The sequence below is a fragment of the Peromyscus eremicus genome, unplaced genomic scaffold (assembly GCF_949786415.1).
Source record: "Peromyscus eremicus unplaced genomic scaffold, PerEre_H2_v1 PerEre#2#unplaced_2252, whole genome shotgun sequence".
In the NCBI taxonomy this organism is placed as follows: domain Eukaryota; kingdom Metazoa; phylum Chordata; class Mammalia; order Rodentia; family Cricetidae; genus Peromyscus; species Peromyscus eremicus.
This window is the reverse complement of record NW_026736487.1, coordinates 1-19486: the sequence shown is the minus strand read 5'-3', so window position 1 is coordinate 19486 and position 19486 is coordinate 1. Positions and strand designations below refer to the sequence as shown.

The following is a 19486-nucleotide window of genomic DNA, read 5'->3' as shown; positions in this document are numbered from 1 at the left end:
AGCACAGCCAGGCCAGTGAGCCAGACTGACGGCTGGTGATGCTTCCTCCAGTCAAGCTCCAGGATCCCGATTCTCCTCTAACCTCTCCTCATTTACAAGTGTCCGAGGGACAGTTCTGATTCCTGCCGCCACGATCCTCAAACAGCTACTGTGTATGACTGGACGTAACTGCAGCTGCACCTTTTACATGCTGTTTCCAGCTGTGGCGATAAAACTTCTCTGTTAAATGCTAATGTGTACTACATCACTCCTTCAGGACAGACCAGCAGGATTTTGCTCACTGTTCTTCACAGCCATCAATGAAGGAGGCTCTCCTGTCATTTCCCTTTAGAGCAGCAAATCAGGGCACAAAGAGATTAACTTGCAAAGGCCACACAGCCAGCAGTGATAAAGTTGATCAATTGTTTATTTATAGTAAGAAAGACATATGGGAAAAAAGATTATATACATGCATTTGTCAGGGTTTTTTTTTTGGCAATAAATTTTTGATAATTGCCCACTATGTACAAAATACTAATATAAACTAAGAAACTGGTTATTCAATGTTACAAATATAAAGTCTTTTTAAATATCACTATCAAAATAATAATCTCAGGTAGATCACCAAAAGAAGTTATTTCAAATTAAGTTTTTCAATATCCAAAATGCCTCCTTTAAAACAGAAGGAAATAAATTCCAACAGTGCTATTTTCAGAGTTTACATCATTTCCAAACACTGGAATACTTGACTGTGTGCTGCAAGCCAGACTCATGTGAAAATAAACCTTGACTTCACAGAAAAGTTGATGTTGATAAATATGCTTCAAACAGTTAAACATCTGTAGGTTACACGCACATGCATCTTAAAGGAAAGCGTGACGAGGCGGTTCTCACGGAAGGTGGTGAGATGCCATGGATTCTGCTTCTCTTGATTTTCTGAGCAGGGATCGTTTGAGGGCACTAATTTTCTCATCCAGTTCAGCCAGGGAATAGTTCTGCTGGAAATAAGACGAACATAGATTGCCGAATAAGACTGAAGTTCCTTACTGCAGATAAAGTGCTAAGTGAACTTAACCACACAGCGGCACAGTCGTTTAAGACTGACAGCTGTGGGTGGTGAGTGTGCCAGAATTTAAAGGCATACACTAACAAGGCTTCTAGTTCTCTGGGCTGTAACCGTACGGCTCAGTGCAGGGCATCTGCCTGGCACATGTGAGGCACCGGATCCCATCCCAACAACGCAGAACAGATGCATATATAAACACAGAGCCAAGCTAACCTGCTTCTCTTTCCTAATGACAAAGCTCTCATGGAGTTTTTGTGCTTTGAAAGGCTAGTAAAAGCTTTTGTAAAAACAAAACAGAAGTCCTGTGAATCCTCATAATCTATAGCAAAAAACAAACACTGAAGACTTGCTACCTCCCGGTGCTGAAGTAACAGGCCTCCACCACTACACTCTGCTACCTCCCGGTGCTGAGGTAACAGGCCTCCACCACTACACCCTGCTACCTCCCGGTGCTGAGGTAACAGGCCTCCACCACTACACCCTGCTACCTCCCGGTGCTGAGGTAACAGGCCTCCACCACTACACCCTGCTCTGGATGCAGGTGCTAGGGTGGGATCTCGGGTCCTCTTGAATGTGCTGTGAGTACTTTGCCCACCAAGCCATCTCTCCAGTCATGAAGTCACCCTCTTTTTTATTTAGATAATGCTAATTAGTAGTGTCCATAATAGGGAAAGGGGAGGAGACTGAAGTTATCAGGACATTTAAGTGTTTCCTAACCTAAATATTCTTCTATTAAAAATAAGGTAAAGATTTTCATATTTAGTTGGCCTGTTGGAATCATTCTATGCTCTTAAAAGTAAAACTACTTCCCTAATTCAACCTAAAGTCTGCCAAGGCATGACCTAAATGCAGCCAGAGTGGACTATTATTAATCAGATAGAAAGCTCATCAATCTATTTTGGAAGTCCAAAGGAAGACAAGAGAACTTACCTGAGGGGGTTGGACTTTTCTTCTTTTTCCAGAGAAGTTCTAGTTTAAAAGTAACAAAATAATCAATGTTTAGAAAGTATCAGCATTACTTATATATATATATATTACATATCCTTATAGAAGACTGCAATAAACGATAGCATCTGGGAGCCCCAAGCCAAACTCCAAACTTGCCAAGCACTGTCTATGAAGTTACCTCCACTCGGCTGGGTACTGTTACATTGTAGTATGTATCAGTGTAACAGAAGCTCCTCTCTGGCAAATACACACTTCCCATTCATTACTAGCTTCTCATGAGTTTGAGTAATTGTGGAAAAAGGTGCTCTTTCTAGTTTACAGAATCTTAGTATTAACTTAATGAAACAACAAGCCCCTCACGTCCTTATTCTGTGTTCTACATAATATAGAATGCTCTGTTTAAGAAGCAGAAGCCACTGGAGCTGATGACTCAGCAGTTAAAGGCACTGGCTGCTCTTCCAGAGGTCCTTAGTTCAATTCCCAGCACCCACATGGTGGCTCACAGCCATCTACAATGGCATCTACTGATGCCCACTTCTGGAGTGCAGGCATACATGCAAATAGAGCACTCATATACATTTAAAAAAAAACCCATGTTCTGCTGCCCTGTTCCCCAAGGAAGGCATTCCTTAGCCTGAGGAGTCTCAGCTGTGCAAGGAGATCATGATGCAACCCCTTGGCTGCTACAGCAAGAGTCAGTCAGGGAACCACGTGTTACGGAGCCAATCCGACAGTGGCTTTCTCACGAAGATTCAATAAATTAAAAAAATTAAAAATTAAAAAAGAAGAAGAAGAAGAAGAAGAAGAAGAAGAAGAAGAAGAAGAAGAAGAAGAAGCAGCAGCAGCAGCAGCAGCAGCAGCAGCAGCAGGAGCCACCAAATTGTAGAAAAACTTCAATGCTCTATCCAGAGGCTTTTTATCTTTTCCAGGCAGGGATTTACTGAAAGCATTTAGCAGGGAAGTGACTCGTAAAAACAGTATTTGGAAAGCTTTATACTATTTTAGCACTAGATCAACTAAGACTGAAGAGACAGTGCTATATGAGTTTAGGTGTGAAGTAACATCCTGAGATGGGGACAAGATGGGAAGCAAACAGTTAAGAGAGAAACACTGGATGTAGGAGAAGTCCAGTTTCTGGTTAGTAAAATGATTCTGTCATTGACAGAAATGAGAAAATCTGGAGGGGTGATGCTCTTTAGGGGAATGTGAATTTGAAAGTAGAGAAAGGTATGAAGACAGAAACAGCAAATTATTTTCTGAATTTTATGACCTACACTTGAGATAGCTGAGACAATCTGTGAAAAACTGGTTGAAACACAGTGAGTGAGAACTCTGCAATACTCCCAGGCATGAGGCTTACTGACTCCACAGCTGTATTGGAAAGAAGAATTAGAAATACAGATGGAGATTAGCTGGGGTGAGTTAGGCATTCAGAAAAGGAGGGATGATGGCAAGTTGGGATAAAGTGGTGCTTTGTGAAAAAACAATTTCTAGATCTTTAAAATTACATCTTTGGATGGAAGACACCCTATGGATTAGTACTAGCCATGACATATGCAGGTTAATAGCACAGAACTGGAAAGGGTTAGACATTCAGACTAACTCTGTCCTCTGCACAGATGTGGCACAAAGCCAAATGGAAAGATTTTATACTGGCAATCCATGATAGAGCAAGGCCTCTCTAGGAGCTACCCACCAGCCAACTCAAGGGTTATCTTCCCACTGACAGGAACTAAAGTTTGTATGCCTTACTCTCTCTACAGAGTAATGGCATAATGCTGCATATTATCTCCAAGTGAACAGAAAAGACCATGTAGACTATACTCCAGCTTTTCTGGTTAGGACATAAGGAAACAATGAGTCCTTATATGTCTTAAGGAGTGATAGCTTTTTTTATAGTTTCTGAACTATAAAAAGATTTTAACTGAAATGTTTTTTATATAGATTCACATATAGATGAACTCTAAACATGGAGAAGCTTATGAAAGCCAGATCAAGGTTGATTTTCATGGGTAACGTTAGAGTACAGCATATGAAAAGGTGAACATTAACAGAAAAAAGAAAATTATATTTGATTCACAGAACAAAAGAACTACAGTTCTTTCCATTTGTTGAAAAACAAACTTCCAAGTAAACTATTACAAAAAGCAGAAAACTATGAGAAACATCAATATATGCTGCATCTTTTAATGTAAATGTTCTAAAAATCTGACCCTTCAACATGGAAATGTTTTAACACAGTAATTTAAAGTTTTTTTGTTTTGTTTTGGCTTGGTTTTGTTTTTTTTAGACAGGGTTTCTCTGTGTGACAGTCCTGGTTATCCTGAAACTTTACTTTGTAGACCAGGCTGGCCTTGAACTCAGAGATCCATCTGCCTCTACCTCCCAAGTGCTGGGATTAAAGGCGTGTGCCACCACCGCCCGGCTTTGTTGTTGTTTTTGAGACAGGGTTTCTCTGTGCAGTTTTGGTGCCTGTCCTGGATCTCACTCTGTAGACCAGGCTGGCCTTGAACTCAGAGATCCGCCTGGCTCTGCCTCTCCAGTGCTGGGATTAAAGGCATGCACCACCACCACCTCTCGGCGTAACTTCAAGTTTTTAAGACTGTAGCTTACTAGTGTACTTAAAAGATACGATCTTTATGAGTATTTCTAAAGACTAAATTATGGTACTTGAAAACAGTAAACACATAACATAGTTTACTAGTATATTCTCACAGCGCTTTGCTCATACTAGAGAACTTATTGCTTATGTTTCCACATGCTTCTTTTTTTTTAACTTGCTTTTCGAGATAGGGTTTCTCTGTGTCCTGGAACTCACTCTGTAGACCAGGCTGGCCTCAAACCTAGAGGTCCTCCTGCCTCTGCCTCCTGAGTGCTGGGATTAAAGGCGTGCACTACCACGCCGAGGTCCACATCTGTTTCTTGCTCTCTTTTGAACCTTTCAAGGTTCATCTTGGGACACACAGAATGGATCAGACATCAAGTGCATGAGTAAAGAAATGGACAGGGCACGGCTGATGGTTTAGTTGTAAACTCTGGAAGGAAGCTAACACCGGAGGATTGGGAGATCAAGGCCTGTCTAAGCTATGGGTTCTACAGTAAGAACCTGTCTCAAAACTCACACATACACACACAGCAAAACAAGCACGAGAAAACAAAGTACCTCCTCAGAAGACAGTAGGAAGCAGAGTGCGCTCAGGGCTGTCTGAAAGAAGAGTTTCTCAATGTCCTTGAGAAAGGGGGTTAAGAATGAACCTCCAAACCTGAAGGATCTCCACGACACAGCACAACAGGATATCCAAGAGAAGCCCCAGGGAGAGCCCAGTATCGGTAGCAGAGCAGAAACCAGAGGCCTTGAGCTGGACCAATGACTTGCGGCAATGAACACTTGGAAGTAAAGATGTAAGGACTAAAGGGTGAACTGGGTGTCTCAAGGGCCACACACAGCTCCTACGACAACGTTCTTTTCTCTTTTTTGTTTGTCTGTTTTGCTTCTTTGGTTTTTCTGCTTTGTTTTTTGTTTTTAATTTGGCTTCATTTGGGGGAGGTCGCAAGAGCAGAGGGCAGATGCGAGGGGCTGGGGAGATAAGTGGGATCAGAATTTATGATGGGAAATCCACAAAGAAGAAAAATTTAAAAACGGAATGACTGAAGGACTATGGGAATGGAGGGATTACACAGATACAGGCCAGTCTTTCAAGAAAAAAAGTCGTGTTAAGGTAAAGACAATGGGTCAGAGTGTGAGGTGCAGGTCTGTTTAACTGTGAGAAATGTACCTATTTATGAGCTGAGTCTGAGTCTGGAGGGACGGGTCAGTGAGCAGAGACCGAGCTCTAAAAGGAAAGGTCTGCTGCTTCACAAGGCTGCACGGGGAGTCGCAGGCTGGACCACCACGGGCTGAGTGATTATGACCGGAAGACGGCTGGACAGTTTCCAGAGACGAGGCTGACAAGAGCTCCTACACTTAAAAATCCTCCGAATCGGGATGGTGAAAGCAGATAATCACCTCCACAGGCCTGAGTTCCTCTATCTCTTACTTGAGAACAGTGTTTCACACGTGGATCAACGAGTGTACTACCACATAACGAAAAACCCCAAACTAAAATAACACTTTGTTCTTAAAAGACATTAATACTTACTACAGATTGAAAGTATTCAGGAGAGATGCCCTCCAACTCAAGGATTTTATCTTCAAGCTTTTTAATTCTCTGATAAATGTCTCTTGGTACGGGGCCACCTAAATTCATGGGGAGAAAATGCTAAAATCTTAATTCTGTTTTACCATTTTTATTCTTAAAATACCATGCAAAGACGTAAGAATGAAAACCACTTAAACATAAGAAAAAAACAGATGAAAGCAAAATCAACTGAAACCCTTAACTCATGGTTTCAGTCTTAGTTTCATTTGGAATTCTGAGACAAATTACAGACTTCTGCTTTCTAAACAGTGCTTATGCGTCCCACATTGCTACAAGATTTCTACAAACTTCATCTTAGGGGACACTAAACAGTTTCTGTGTAGACAGCAGTGTTCTAACAGGGTGGCAGTTACTTAGAAGGACAACTACTGTAGAGACAGGATGACTGTCTCACTTGATGGCTGCGCTTCCCTACATTTTCGTCACCTTCTCCTAGCATGGGTCTCTCTCCTCTGACCTAGAAAACCATTTCAACAGGCTTTCCCACAATTCTCAACTGAAGTTCTGTGGGAGGAGGGCACGGTGTATTAAAGATCCTTGGACATCCCGCTCGTTACTAGATTCAGACCCTTTCTACTCCTTCAGACATCACCACTGCGACCTGCCTGGTCTAGACCAGTCTCCCTGCTAAGTACTGAGGTTGCCATGTGTTGGAGAGCTACAGAGAACTAGTGAAGAAGTTTTAGCTGGGTAGAAACAAGATCAGACATGAGCTTGAAAATCTACAACTTGGCCACAGGGTGAGAAATGACCTAGAGGAGGAGGTTTAGTGACAAACAGACCTGTCACTCCAAGGCAGAGATGACAGCAGCTTCCTCGACGGCAGCAGTTGTAACAGGGAGGAGAGTCAAGAACACGGCGACTAAACCAGTGAGACTGTGTGTGCGTTCCAGTTGTCACTACTCTAACATCCTGGACAAGCTGCTTGAGCGCTCTGGACCTCGGTCTTACTCCCTTCCCAACAGTAACAGCACCTAGCCCCGCAGAGTAATGTGAAGTACTACACACTGTTCTGTCTGTTCAGTAAATATGGGCTCATTTCCCCACGGGACTTAGTCATTTCTATGTTAATCGTCAGGAGTGCACTGAGGACCAGGACCACATTATCTACATTTTGTAGCTGGCAGAGGGGCTAATAACAATTAGAGGTAGTCATACAAGTTCTGAAATTAGCCACAGCAACACCTTATATTGATTTTCTGTTGTAACTTCAATAAACCAAGGCTAACAGAATCTATTTAGGATTTGTTTCCCAATTAGAAAGTGGCAAGAGTATAAGGAGAAGAAGCTAACCATCGAGAACTTTAGCAACTGTTTCCTGCTCCTAGAATGAGGGCTGTACAATGGATGTTCAAGGAGAATCCGGAAGCTACAGGAATCTAACTTCCCTGAGACTGGCAAAGGCACATACAGAACGTCCCCCAACTCTCTCCTTACCCGTCTGCAGCCGCAGGTGAGCCTCGATGTTCTGGAGTCGTTCCTCCACGGCCTCATTTCCACAATCTCGAAGCATGCCGGCAGGTTTGTGACCTGACCCTGGAATTCCTTCGGGTCTAGTCTGTGGTCCATATGTATTCACAACTCTAGAAACTAAGTTAAGAAATTTTAAGCCTATGTGAATTTATGTTTCAAAAACAGAAATTCCCTCTCCCTAACAGTATATTTTTTTCCTAACCAAAAGCTCAAAAAGGAAGAAAGGCAATGTTTTGTTTCAGAATAAAGTTTAGATGAGAAGCATTTCTATTCCATACTGTTATGAGGCTACAACAGACTTCTGCCAGGGACAGACATTGTACGGTGATTACTTACCCTTCACATGACTTTTAAATCCAGGGTAAGGAGTAAAGATGGCATCAGTTCTGGCACAACTATTTTCTAGGGAGAATTTAGATAAATTTAGTTCAAATACAGTCTTAATTACAAATGTATGAGATTATGATAAACTTGTACTAATTCATATTTTACTCATAGGAGAATTAAAAATAAAAGTAATAATAATTACATTACTATTAAATACAGAATAATCTGGGTGGTCTTTACTCTCTGAATTGAATCACATGTAATATTTTTTATCTAATGTTCAGATTTACATATAGAAAAACCTTTAACATTAAGTGACATAATTTCTGATAATTTTTAAAAAAATTAGTTATTATTAAGAACCACTGACCTTTGCAGAAAATAATTCATATATTCTAGAGCACCATATTTTAACTCCATTATATAAACAGAAGCCAATTTACCAAATTATCTTTCAAAACTAAAAGCATTTTTGTTATTACCAAATTAGTGAACATCTAACAGATGGACCGATTGTCTATTTTATACATTTTTTTAAATATCAGAACTTCAGATAAAAAAAAGACCCTGGAGCCTCAAGTGCAACGCACATTGAAACCTCCAGTACAGCATACACTTTCCCTCTGTTCCTAGATTTCCAATGTTTATTGAAAAAGTCCGGATCAAAAAGGCATCACTCTTCTCAATCCTACTTTTTAAAAACTATAATTTTAAAAAACACAGGTTGTGAAAATTTTCCCAATATTTTTATCAAGGTGAAAACTATAATTTCTTTCAAATTATATATCAACAAATAAGTTATAAGGAAAGAAATTAGAAATATGTTAACAATATAGACTAGTAAATATTAGCCTAATTGTAGTATATGAACACATAGTATATAATAACATATAGAAATATGCTAATACTTGAAGTAACAGTAAAGCTATACATTGGCAGTAAATTTTCTGATAAATTCCCATAATTATTTTGTAAAAAATGGGTGTAAAATGAGTTAAAGTCTTTTGTTATTCCATGAAATCTGATTTTTAAAAATAATTTTTCTTCTTAGACCAACTGAAAGGTCTTTAAAAAACATACTAACACATTAAAACGTGTTTTTTAAGCTTAAGTTTAACACATCTGTGGTAAGTCAAACTGTAAATAAAATTGCAAACCCACCTAATCTTTCACATTTAAAGACTAAACAGACTCATTTTCTTTACCTTGGAAATACCTCAAAATATATAAGAGGCCTACACTTCTCTATTCTTTTTATCCTTTCACTGGTCTAAGGGTATTTTTAAAAAAAAAAAAAAAAAAAGCTATGATCCATTCCAGGGCTCTATTCCAAATGCACAGACCATCAGAGAAATGCAGTGTGGTGTGGGGACAGTGAATGCCTGAGAGCTAGTCACTCTGCACAGCAATTCTTGCTAACACTGTTTTGAGCCAGCAAGGGACTGAATGGTCCAAGGAATCCTGCGGAGCATTTCACTTCTTGTCAATTTCTATCCCCTGATGGTTTATAATAATAGAGTTAGCAGGAAGAACAGAGAAGTAACATTAGTAACACAGGCACTCAGCCCTCAACAAACCTTTCTCTTGAGGTGCATGCTCCTGAGATCTGCCACCCTCACACCTGTCCTAAAAGCTAAACCTAGAGAGCCACAAAAGTTAGCAGTAGAAAAAGGGAAATTTAGAACCCAAAGTGAGCTTACATTACTATGTTAAGAGCATCCTGTATCAATGTGATTATGAGTCACTTGAGGTTCAACTGACAATTCCATGCTTATAATCATCAGCCAAGAGATATGAAAGGCAATAAGAAAAACGTTGAGTCCAGTTATGAACCTTTCTCCACATTGTTTTCTAAGAACTATTTGCACTGGTTCTTATAAGGATAACTGAATACGATCTACGGTGGTGCTCCACAGTCTAAGGTGTTCTGCAGGCACATTGCAAGACCTGAAACTCACTGTAGAATCAAATGAAGAGGGAAAGGAGACTGATGAAATACAGCAAATGCAAGCACAATAAAAAAGGGAAAAAGCCTAAACTCCACAGTCTTCATGGCAAGCAGGATATCTCCATGATGAAACTCAGGAGTAAAGAGAAAACTACTCCCTCTTGAAGAATGCTGTCGGCTTTACTAAGGTCACTGGTACGTTTACAGACCTGAAAGTCATACTGCTTTGTTCTTTCCTAACAGTGAGTCTGCACAACCCTGCCATCCAGCATCCACCTTCACTTCCTAAACACACTTACACCTTCTCATTCCTATGGGAAACTTTGTCTCTAGTTTACCTTCACTTGATCCTTGTTTAACCAAAATGAAAATCAGCTTGACAACACAGCCCATTGCTAAATAGAAGAAAATTCCTATTGCCTTAATTACCAACTAAAAACTTGTAAAACTGAATTTTGTTCTTAATGTTATTCATTTTTAAAACAAAATATTACAGCAGTTGTCAAAATATTTAAAGTCCTATAAAAATAAACTTCTAGTTACCTTGATTACAATCGATAACATTGCAAAATTCCCTGACGTTGTTCTCATTGATTTCAGCTTGTTTTCTTTCAATAAACGCAGATATTCGTCTGTCAATCTACAAACAACAAATATTTTAACAATCAAACACAACAGAACTTTTCAAAGTAATGTCCCCTGCCCCTAAGCCTGCACCACCCAAACTTACTTCTGCTTTGCCAGCCTTTATTTGAACTACTTCTGGATCAAAATGGATTTGTGTCTTTTTCACATCTACATCACAGTCTTTGAGCTTTCCTTCATCTTGTAGGTCCCCAGTGGGATGCTTAGCATTTACTTCCTTCTTGGTCTCCGTTTCTGTCTGTCTTATCTCTTCAACTGCAGTTGAATTCTCTTTAATTACAGATTGAAGTTTTGCTAAAAAAGGCTGAAAAGAACACAGTGACATCTGCTCAGGTTCAAATTAATCTCAATTAGTGATGTATTTATATAAACTGATGCTGAGTAAGTGAGTATTATCAGTTATTAAATACAAAAAGCTGGCACATGAGGAAACACAGGTCTGACCACACACGTGTTTACTGTTTTCTACTACTGTTGCCCTATCGTTTGCTGTAAAAATTATTTGAAAAAAGAAAAAGAAGCCGGGCGGTGGTGGCGCACGCCTTTAATCCCAGCACTCGGGAGGCAGAGCCAGGCGGATCTCTGTGAGTTTGAGGCCAGCCTGGGATACTAAGTGAGTTCCAGGAGAGGCGCAAAGCTACACAGAGAAACCCTGTCTCGAAACCCCCCCCCCCAAAAAAAAAGAAAAAGAAAACCTGAGGAAATTTAAATAGTTCTTTGAGGAAATCACCCTGTCACTCATCTTTTATTCTGTGCCAAATCAAAGCTTTTAGTCTCTGGCCTGGATGCCTCTTAATTAACACGTCACTCAGAGCCCTAGGCTTCGTATCCCCCTCCTTAGCAGGAGAGCAGCGCTCTCTCGCTCAGCAACGGCCTGCATTATCACAGGATCCGGAGACTCTCCACTTCAAAGTGCAGTTGGCCAAAATGAATGGGAGAGCATGGACATGAAGCATATAGGTGTTACACTAAGTGAACATTCAGCCCTTTTCTGACATAGCAAGGTATCTTATTAGGTCAGGAAATGGAAATTTTATAAAGAAAATGAACAATGGGAGAAGAAAGAAAAAAAAAAGGAACAAAACAAACAAAACAAAAAATGCTACAAAGACCCCCAGATGGAAACAGATCATTCTAACTAGAGTAGATTTAAAAAAAAATGTTTCTTCATAGTGGAAATTCAGCTACTTCTGGTCTTCCTAGCCATCCCCACCCCAATATGGCCCACAATTGAGTTCTATAGCTCATCACCTGCCCTTTAAACAAACTGTTAACTTAGTTAATGAATGCAGGGCTGAAAATTAACACATTATTCCTAAACAATATCCCGAGCATGTTTTCATACAATTTTGTTTGTTCCACTGTTTGCTATGCCAAGTACTCTTCTGAAACCTTATGACATCTTCAACACAGGACAGTGACCGGGAGGAGAAGCAGCTCTGCTCATCCCTGAGGCTTCACATTTCACTTGGATTACAGAAAACCTGCAACTCACGTCAATTACACTTGCAGAGCTGTTCAACAACAACCAGCAAGGTCATAACACTGTTCATTTCTTAAACTGAAATATTAAAAAATGTAACAATACTATTATAAATAATTCAATATTGACTTCCAATATCAAGAATAAATTATTTCAAATTATTAAAGGAAACAGTGACTGGCTACTCACTAAGATGAAACATTAATGTCACAGAAATGACTTTCTTTTTAAAAACTATGCTGAAACTGTTTAATTGCAACAGACACTCCAGGATGTGTCATGCTGGGATAATGCCACTTCTTGAACCACTGAAAGCACTCCATGAGCCTCCAAACTCACCCAAGGCATGGAATCATTATCATAGCATGACTCACACCTGCCGTGTCTTATTGCTTAATTATAACCCACCAGAGATGAACTGTATTGAATTTTCAGCAAAGCCTAGAATTGAATAGAACTGCATTTATTCAATTTCATACCCACATTGGCCTATTGGACTATATTCTCATAACTATCCGGAGTGAAATGAACATACTTAGACTCAGTATAGATTTAAGTAACCTTTTATTAATAACACTATTAGCAGAGTGCTGAAGTAGAACTGACAAATACTGCAGCTTATTTAACTGTAATTAATTTCTATTTCACTATCCCAGTAAACATTTCTAATATGAAATTTACCTGTAAATACAAAACGTGCTGTTCAAGTGCAGTGAGAAGCAATGCAGGCTGGGATGCTGAGAGGCTCTGGAGCCTGTTCCAATCGATTGTAATTTTCACCACATCATCTCTGAGGTTAAGCTTCAAAGGAGCAAACCATCAACATCACAAAAATTACACGATTAAGCTGTATATCTGGGATTATCACAAAAATAAGATTTCTAGGGAGTAATACATGCCTATTTTGCTCAAAGTTACTAAGTTTCAATGACATAATAAAATGCTTTACCTAGTTGCCATTTTAAAAATCAAAGGGCACAGCTTTGAAAAAAATGAATAAAAATATCTTATTATTCTAATTCTGTCCCTATGTTTGTATAAAGGGGCTATCTTTGAGGAGAAGCCACCCATGGAAGATAAAAAGACGGACCTCTTTTGATACTTCGGTATCTAAAATACCTTTGGAAGGTGTCCCAAAATAGGTCTGCCCTTGTCGGAATCCTACTAATTCCAACTAAGCATTCCACAGAGGAAGCTGCTTTCCAGAAGTTCCAGAAAGTGCACTCTCTTTGTTACACGTCACACAAACACATGCCTAAAATAGACATCATCTCGAAGGCTTCTCACTTTTATTGCTTTCAAATTTAACCAATTTAAAAAAATAGTCAAGATTATTCACACATAGGGATAGATAGCAGTAACTACTTCAAATAAAAAACAAAATATCAGTTATGAAATTGTTGAACTGAAAAACAAGTACTTTTCCACAGCAGCATAACAAATTGCCAGAACTGGATGTCCAGTGTTTCCTAAGGATTTTCTAAAGTCTCATTACATGAAAATTTCTCATCAGCTATTGATTCATTAGAACAAAATTATATCCAGAAAACTACCAAGAACCTGGATATAAAATTAATATCAAAATCAGTCAAAACTTTAGAGGGAGAAGCTTCCATCTGTAATCACTTGACTCAGTATGAGGGAATCCCTATAAACTTTTCTAAGAACATGTATCATAGCATCATATAAGGACATACTCCATAGTGGAAGCAAGTTAATTATATCTTATTTTGCAAGATAACTTAATAAGAATAACTTATTGAAGTCATATTTTTCACAAAGTAAAGATACAAGTTTCATGAGTTCAAATATAAATCTAGTAAGTTGTAAGAATGAAAAACCAAAACATGAATCACTGCCTATGGAACCAAAGAAATCTCAGGTTCCCAAAATAAGCACTCTACTTTATAATGGATATAGACACTTACTGCTGAGACAGAAGCATCTGAAGTCCATATTTGGCAGACATAAAGAAATATGAAATTATACACAGGCTATACTGGCAAAGATAAGCTTATAACTAAGTTAAGATTTGACATTAATTAGTAAGATTACTGCATTCAATAATGTGTATGAAAGTAATCCATCAGCATGTGTTTATAGTCGTCCAAGAGATCTACAGTTGATTATGACAAATTTTAGATGGTTTGGGGGAAAAGCAGGCAAACCTTAAGCCAGAGCAAAGTATCACATTCTCTAGAGAAAATAACTGTAGAAAAGAAATCTTAATGGTTGGATCATAGTCTCATGCCAATTCATCAGAATTATGTAAGTCTTCAAAGGCAACTCAAGATACTTGGTCTCTTATGGAAACCAAACCATAATGTCATAAATTAATTTAAAAATGACCCCCAAATACATCCAATTATTCATTCAGCAAATTCCTCATTAACAATATGAATTCTATGCATTTTAACCCATAACTCTTGGAAGAGTAACCAGGCATTCAAAATTTTCTATTAATATGCTATTAACATAGATTATTCAATTATGTATGTTCAGTAGAAACATTACTATTTAAAAAAACCTAAGCTAACAAATCTTTAGCTTGATAACACGGGCCAACGAGAGGAAAGAAAAAGGTTAATATTAGTACATTTTGCATTTGGAGGAAAAAATACTTTTTAACAATTCAGTTTTATACTTTCTATTTAAAAGCACTAATAATTCAATGATACTTAGGATGAACTTAGGCATATTGCAATATACATTTTAAAAATCCTTTTAATTTGTTGCAAAAGGACACACTCCCCAGAGACAACTTTATAAGTGTGTATAGCTTAAATCATACATCTCAAAATACTTGATATTAATAATATAGCATTTAATTGATTTTTTTTAATCTTATATTTGACATTTGTATAGAGGTCCCTTTACTATGTTATGAAAACTTCATTTTCTCTAAATATTTTTTGGCAGATACCATAAATTAAGATTTAATCATTTTTCCATTTGAACCTTTGGAATAAATTTATGTAATTTTGAAAAATTCAATAAGCAAAATACTTTAGATGTTCAAATCATTTATCAATATAAATTATTTTTGCAACTTCTAAACATAGTAGACAAAAATATTTTTTCTCATCTTGACATTAGAATACGAATGAGTAAGTCATTAAGCTCCAAATCAATGCCCAAAAAGTTCTCTGACTTTGAACTATTTAAAGATCTCGGATATTACCACTGAAATGTTAATAAGGAAAGTGTTTAAGACTTTGAAAAAAAATTGGTAAATTCTTATTAAGCAATTGAGTTTAAAAGTTTTTATTTTTAGAAGACCATTACTAATTGCCTCACAACACCAAACAATGTACAACTCAAAGTAGTTTGCCAGTCAAAATAAATGTACTAAGGTTTTAAATTTTTTATTAAAATAACTTTTTACAAGACTGATTCTTCATCCATCTAAGGGTTTTAAAAAGAATTCTCACAAATCAGGTAAACTCCCTACTGTCACGGGTACCACTGCTCTTGACACAATGTGCATTGTTTCCATTTCATGCACTAGACCAGACAAACTAGGAAACATGTTTGACATAAAATACAACAAAACATACTTTTGCTCCTTATTAAAATTAGCTTCATTATGTCATGAATGACTTTATCTAGTAAAGTGAAGGAACCTACTTTTTAAAATCCAATTTTACTATGACATTTCCGCAAGAACAATTAGCTAATAGCTACACGACAGTAGTAATCAAGTTAGAACTGGCCATACATAACCCACCCAACAATTTACACTCAAATTTAGGCACATTACAAGTTTTATTTTAGAAATCCTCATACATCCCCCATGCCCCGTTTTGAAGAGTAATAGATGCAATAAATAATAATAAGAGAAACAAAACACAGAGTAAAACACCCCCTAAAGAGTGGAGATGGCGCTAGGAAAAGTTTCAGGCCATACTAACCAATTAATTTCTGCAATAAATACACCGAAGGCAAAAGGATCGTAAGCGCCAGGAGCCTCCTTAACCCTCACCATCTCTTATGCATCGATTTTCTGCAAGCGTTCGGCGCCAGGACCCGGGTTTTCTCTAGAACCTGGTACTCACGCTTGGTCATCGAGTGTGCAGCTGGCCTCTCGCGGGCCCAGGCAGGGCTCCTCCCGGCCTCGGCAGCCGCGGCCGCGGCATCCCAGCTGCCTACACCACGCCAGAGGGCTCCTCGACCCCGGCCTCCGGGGAGGACTAACGGGAGAGGACCGGGATGCTCCCCACCCCGCGCCGCACCTCCACTTACCTGTCCAGTCAGGGTGTGCAGGGAACGAAAGAGTTCGCAGAGCACCTCGCGGGTGAGGAGGGGGCTGGAGCTTCCCTCCGGGCTCCTCTCGCTGCTGCCTGAGGAACTATGCTCCGCAGCAGCAGCCATGACACCTTCACAGCAGCCCCCAACCGCGGCCAGGAGCGCTCGCCCCCGCCCCTCCCTCGCGGATTTCGTCGCCCCGAGATGACGTAAAAACTACGGCGTCTCCTTTAGCGCTGAAGGCAGGGCCCCACCCTCTCCGTGTGACAGACACGCACGTCGACCAATCAAGAGCAAGATATCTGCGCTCGGAGGGAACGGGTAGTGCTGACTAGGGCGAGGCGGGCCACTCTGGTGGTGGTCTCCGTGGGTCGCCGTGGCTTAGGAGTGTACCTTGGCTCTTAGATGCTCCCTGTGAGTGCTGGCAGAGCCTTACTGTTAAGGGTTAGAATTTGAGTCCCGCTAGTAGAATTTAAAATGTTAGCATGGCGATGTGGAGTTGTCTTGGGAAAAGATTGTGAGTCCGCCATGGAACGGGGCTCCTGTGTTGCCAAATTCTGGAAAATTCACCCAGGATGATCGTAACCGGGTAGAACATTTTCATCTCTACAAGGTTATTTGACACGAAGAATGTGAGAAAAATGAAAGGGCTACGTTATGCCTCATTTTCCTACCAGGAAAGGACATTGATGACTACATCTGCAAAATAGTTTATGTCAAGTTTCTAGCACGCTACAGTTTTTCAGTGTAATAACTGGGCACTCAATCCTAAAATGTTTTACTATAAATCCGATAGAAATATAAACCAACTAATTTCATATAACCACACTCTTTCAATGGATGTAGAAAACGAAATCGACACTTGTCAGGTATTAGCTTTATTATAACCGAAAAAGTTATAATTTTATAATGTAGAGTTCTATTAAAATTTTAAAGAAAGCTCTTAAGAGATAAAGGATAAAAGAGTTAAAACTTGCTAGGCGATGATGGCCCATGCCTTTAATCCCATCACTCTGGAGGCAGAGGCAGGCAGATCTCTGAGTTCAAGGCCAGCCTGGTCTACAGAGCGAGATTCAGGACAGCCAGGGTTGTTACACAGAGAAACCCTTGAAAAAAGAAAAAGAAAAAAGAAAAGAAAGAAAGAAAAAAATATTTAAGTCCTCATCCTGATAGTTCAGTGCATTTAGCATGCAAGAAAGGTATGGGCTTAGTGTGTATTCTATAGTTTGAGAACAGGCTGGATGAAGGAAGAAGTAAGGAACCAAGGGACACTGGGATAAGGATAGTAAAAATGAAAGAACTCCTTTGACCTGTCTGTAAGGAGCCCCTTACTCAGTTATTTCCAAAGACATCTGTGATCATCAGATTTAACAGAATCTTGAGAAAGCTTGCCTGTTTCCTTGCTAGCAGTGAGATGTAAAGCTTGTAGCACACCTATGTTTGGAGATAGAGCCTTCACAAGATTTAAACCCAAACCAAGCAAACTTCTCATTCAAGCTAATCGTCCTTAAAGCTAATAGAAACTCACAATTCGTTGCAATGTTAGCACATTTTTGTCTGTGATTCTCTTGTTAGTGGGGGTAATTGTAATGGGAATCTAAGAGTCCTTGTTCTGTGCCAAGTAATGAATTTGAGATTTTTTAGGCAATAAAGGACTTTTTATTACATATTTGGGAATAATGAAGATGCTGCTCATTCTTTTCTTTGTCATGACTGATTTTGAAATCCAAGCCTTTAATTTCACAATTTTTGTTTTTAATTTATGTGTTTGTGTGTGTGTGTGTGTGTGTGTGTGTGTGTGTGTGTGTGTGTGCGCAAGTTGACCAAGGAGGCCAGAAGCATGGGATATGAACTGCTCAGCTTTGGTGCCCTCTCTACAAGAACAGTTGCATTCTCTCTCTCTCTCTCTCTCTCTCTCTCTCTCTCTCTCTCTCTCTCGCTCTCGCTCTCGCTCTCGCTCTCGCTCTCGCTCTCGCTCTCGCTCTCGCTCTCGCTCTCTTTCTCCCTCCCTCCCTCTCTCCCTCTCTCCCTCTCTCTCTTCCCAAATTCCAAGTCTTACTTGATTTCTTTTTGTTGTTCTGTTTTTAGTTTTTCGAGACAGAGTTTCTCTGTGTAGCCCTGGCTGTCCTGGAACTCTCGGTGTAGACCAGGCTGACCTCAGACTCAGAGATCACCTGCCTCTACCTCTCAAGTGGTAGGTTTAAAGGTGTCACCACCACACCCAGCTCCTTGCTTGATTTTTTGAACCCCCAATATAAGGATAACTAATGGTCATTTGATTTATCTATCAATTATCTGATAATTCTGTTATTCGAAATCCAGACCTGCACTTGTGTTTTTATTATTGCTTGCTTAGATAATTCTTAGAATTTAACTCCTCCATGAATTATGTCATCTGTCTTGACATCTTGTAGTCCTTCCTGCTGCCCATTGAGCTCATTTCAGACACTTCTCTTCTTTGATAATAACAGCTTCTATTTTTAAGTTGAAAGGTTTATAGGACAAAAAGATGTGGATTCCCTTGAGCTAACTGCGGAAGAAATGTATAGATACTAATGTATAGCAAACTCATAATAAACACTGAAATTTAGAAAGGGAATAATTTGCCCTTTATAGAAAACTAATTACAGTTTATGAAGTGGGCTCTGAAAAATTGGCTGCTCAGCAGAAATGCTTCAAAGTGTTGATGTTGGCGTTAGCAGCAGAGTTAGAGTACTGTCCTGCAAGCTTATGCCAAGAAGCAATTGAGAGGATAGAAATTAGACGTGAAATCTAGGCTAGCTCCTTTATCAACAAAAATGCCTTTTATAGTGAGCTTTAAAGGCATGACTGACTCCATCATAATCCATTACCCAGAAAAATGCTCAAGGTATCATGTTTTTAAAAATACATGATAATACAACTTTTTTATTCTAATGCAGAAAATTAAATAAGATACCAATTGCCTCTGTCTCTACGTCACCTGCTGGTCAGGTCCAAGTTCCTTAGAAAGACATGTGTCAGGTTTCTCTCACTACTGAACTATTTCATATTGTTGTACCGTTTTTGGTATAGAGTAGCTGCTCAATACAGTCGTCCCTCCTATTTGAGGCAGCTATATTCCAAGACTTCCAGTGGATGCCTGAAACAGCGAACAGTACCAAACAAACCCTATTTATAATACATTTCATTGT

General features: G+C 39.2%; 1 protein-coding gene across 2 annotated transcripts; it reads right to left on the bottom strand.

Annotated features, from left to right (window-relative positions):
- Nucleotides 1-388: 388 nt before the first annotated feature.
- On the bottom strand, nt 389-16496 carry Mbip (MAP3K12 binding inhibitory protein 1). Of its 2 annotated transcripts, none has more exons than XM_059253142.1 (9): nt 16311-16496; nt 12750-12869; nt 10671-10889; nt 10484-10580; nt 8002-8067; nt 7630-7782; nt 6133-6230; nt 1976-2014; nt 389-977 (listed from the first exon to the last, which is right to left on the bottom strand). In XM_059253142.1, exons 1-9 carry the CDS (start codon nt 16437-16439, stop codon nt 870-872), a joined length of 1029 nt encoding a protein of 342 aa, XP_059109125.1. In that variant the 5' UTR covers nt 16440-16496; the 3' UTR covers nt 389-869. The 2 variants fall into 2 exon arrangements, with proteins under 2 accessions (XP_059109125.1, XP_059109126.1); XM_059253143.1 differs by having other exon boundaries at nt 389-974.
- Between the last annotated feature and the right edge of the window lie 2990 nt (nt 16497-19486).

What these genes read in the sequence shown, in the direction of transcription:
- Mbip (XM_059253142.1), bottom strand. Translation starts at nt 16,439, where the DNA reads ATGGCTGCTGCTGCGGAGCATAGTTCCTCAGGCAGCAGCGAGAGGAGC. An exon ending in TGTTATCGATTGTAATCAAG is followed by an intron (nt 8,068 to 10,483) that starts GTAACTAGAAGT and finishes AATTCTCCCTAG; the next exon opens with AAAATAGTTGTGCCAGAACT. An exon ending in TCACCTGCGGCTGCAGACGG is followed by an intron (nt 6,231 to 7,629) that starts GTAAGGAGAGAG and finishes CCATGAATTTAG; the next exon opens with GTGGCCCCGTACCAAGAGAC.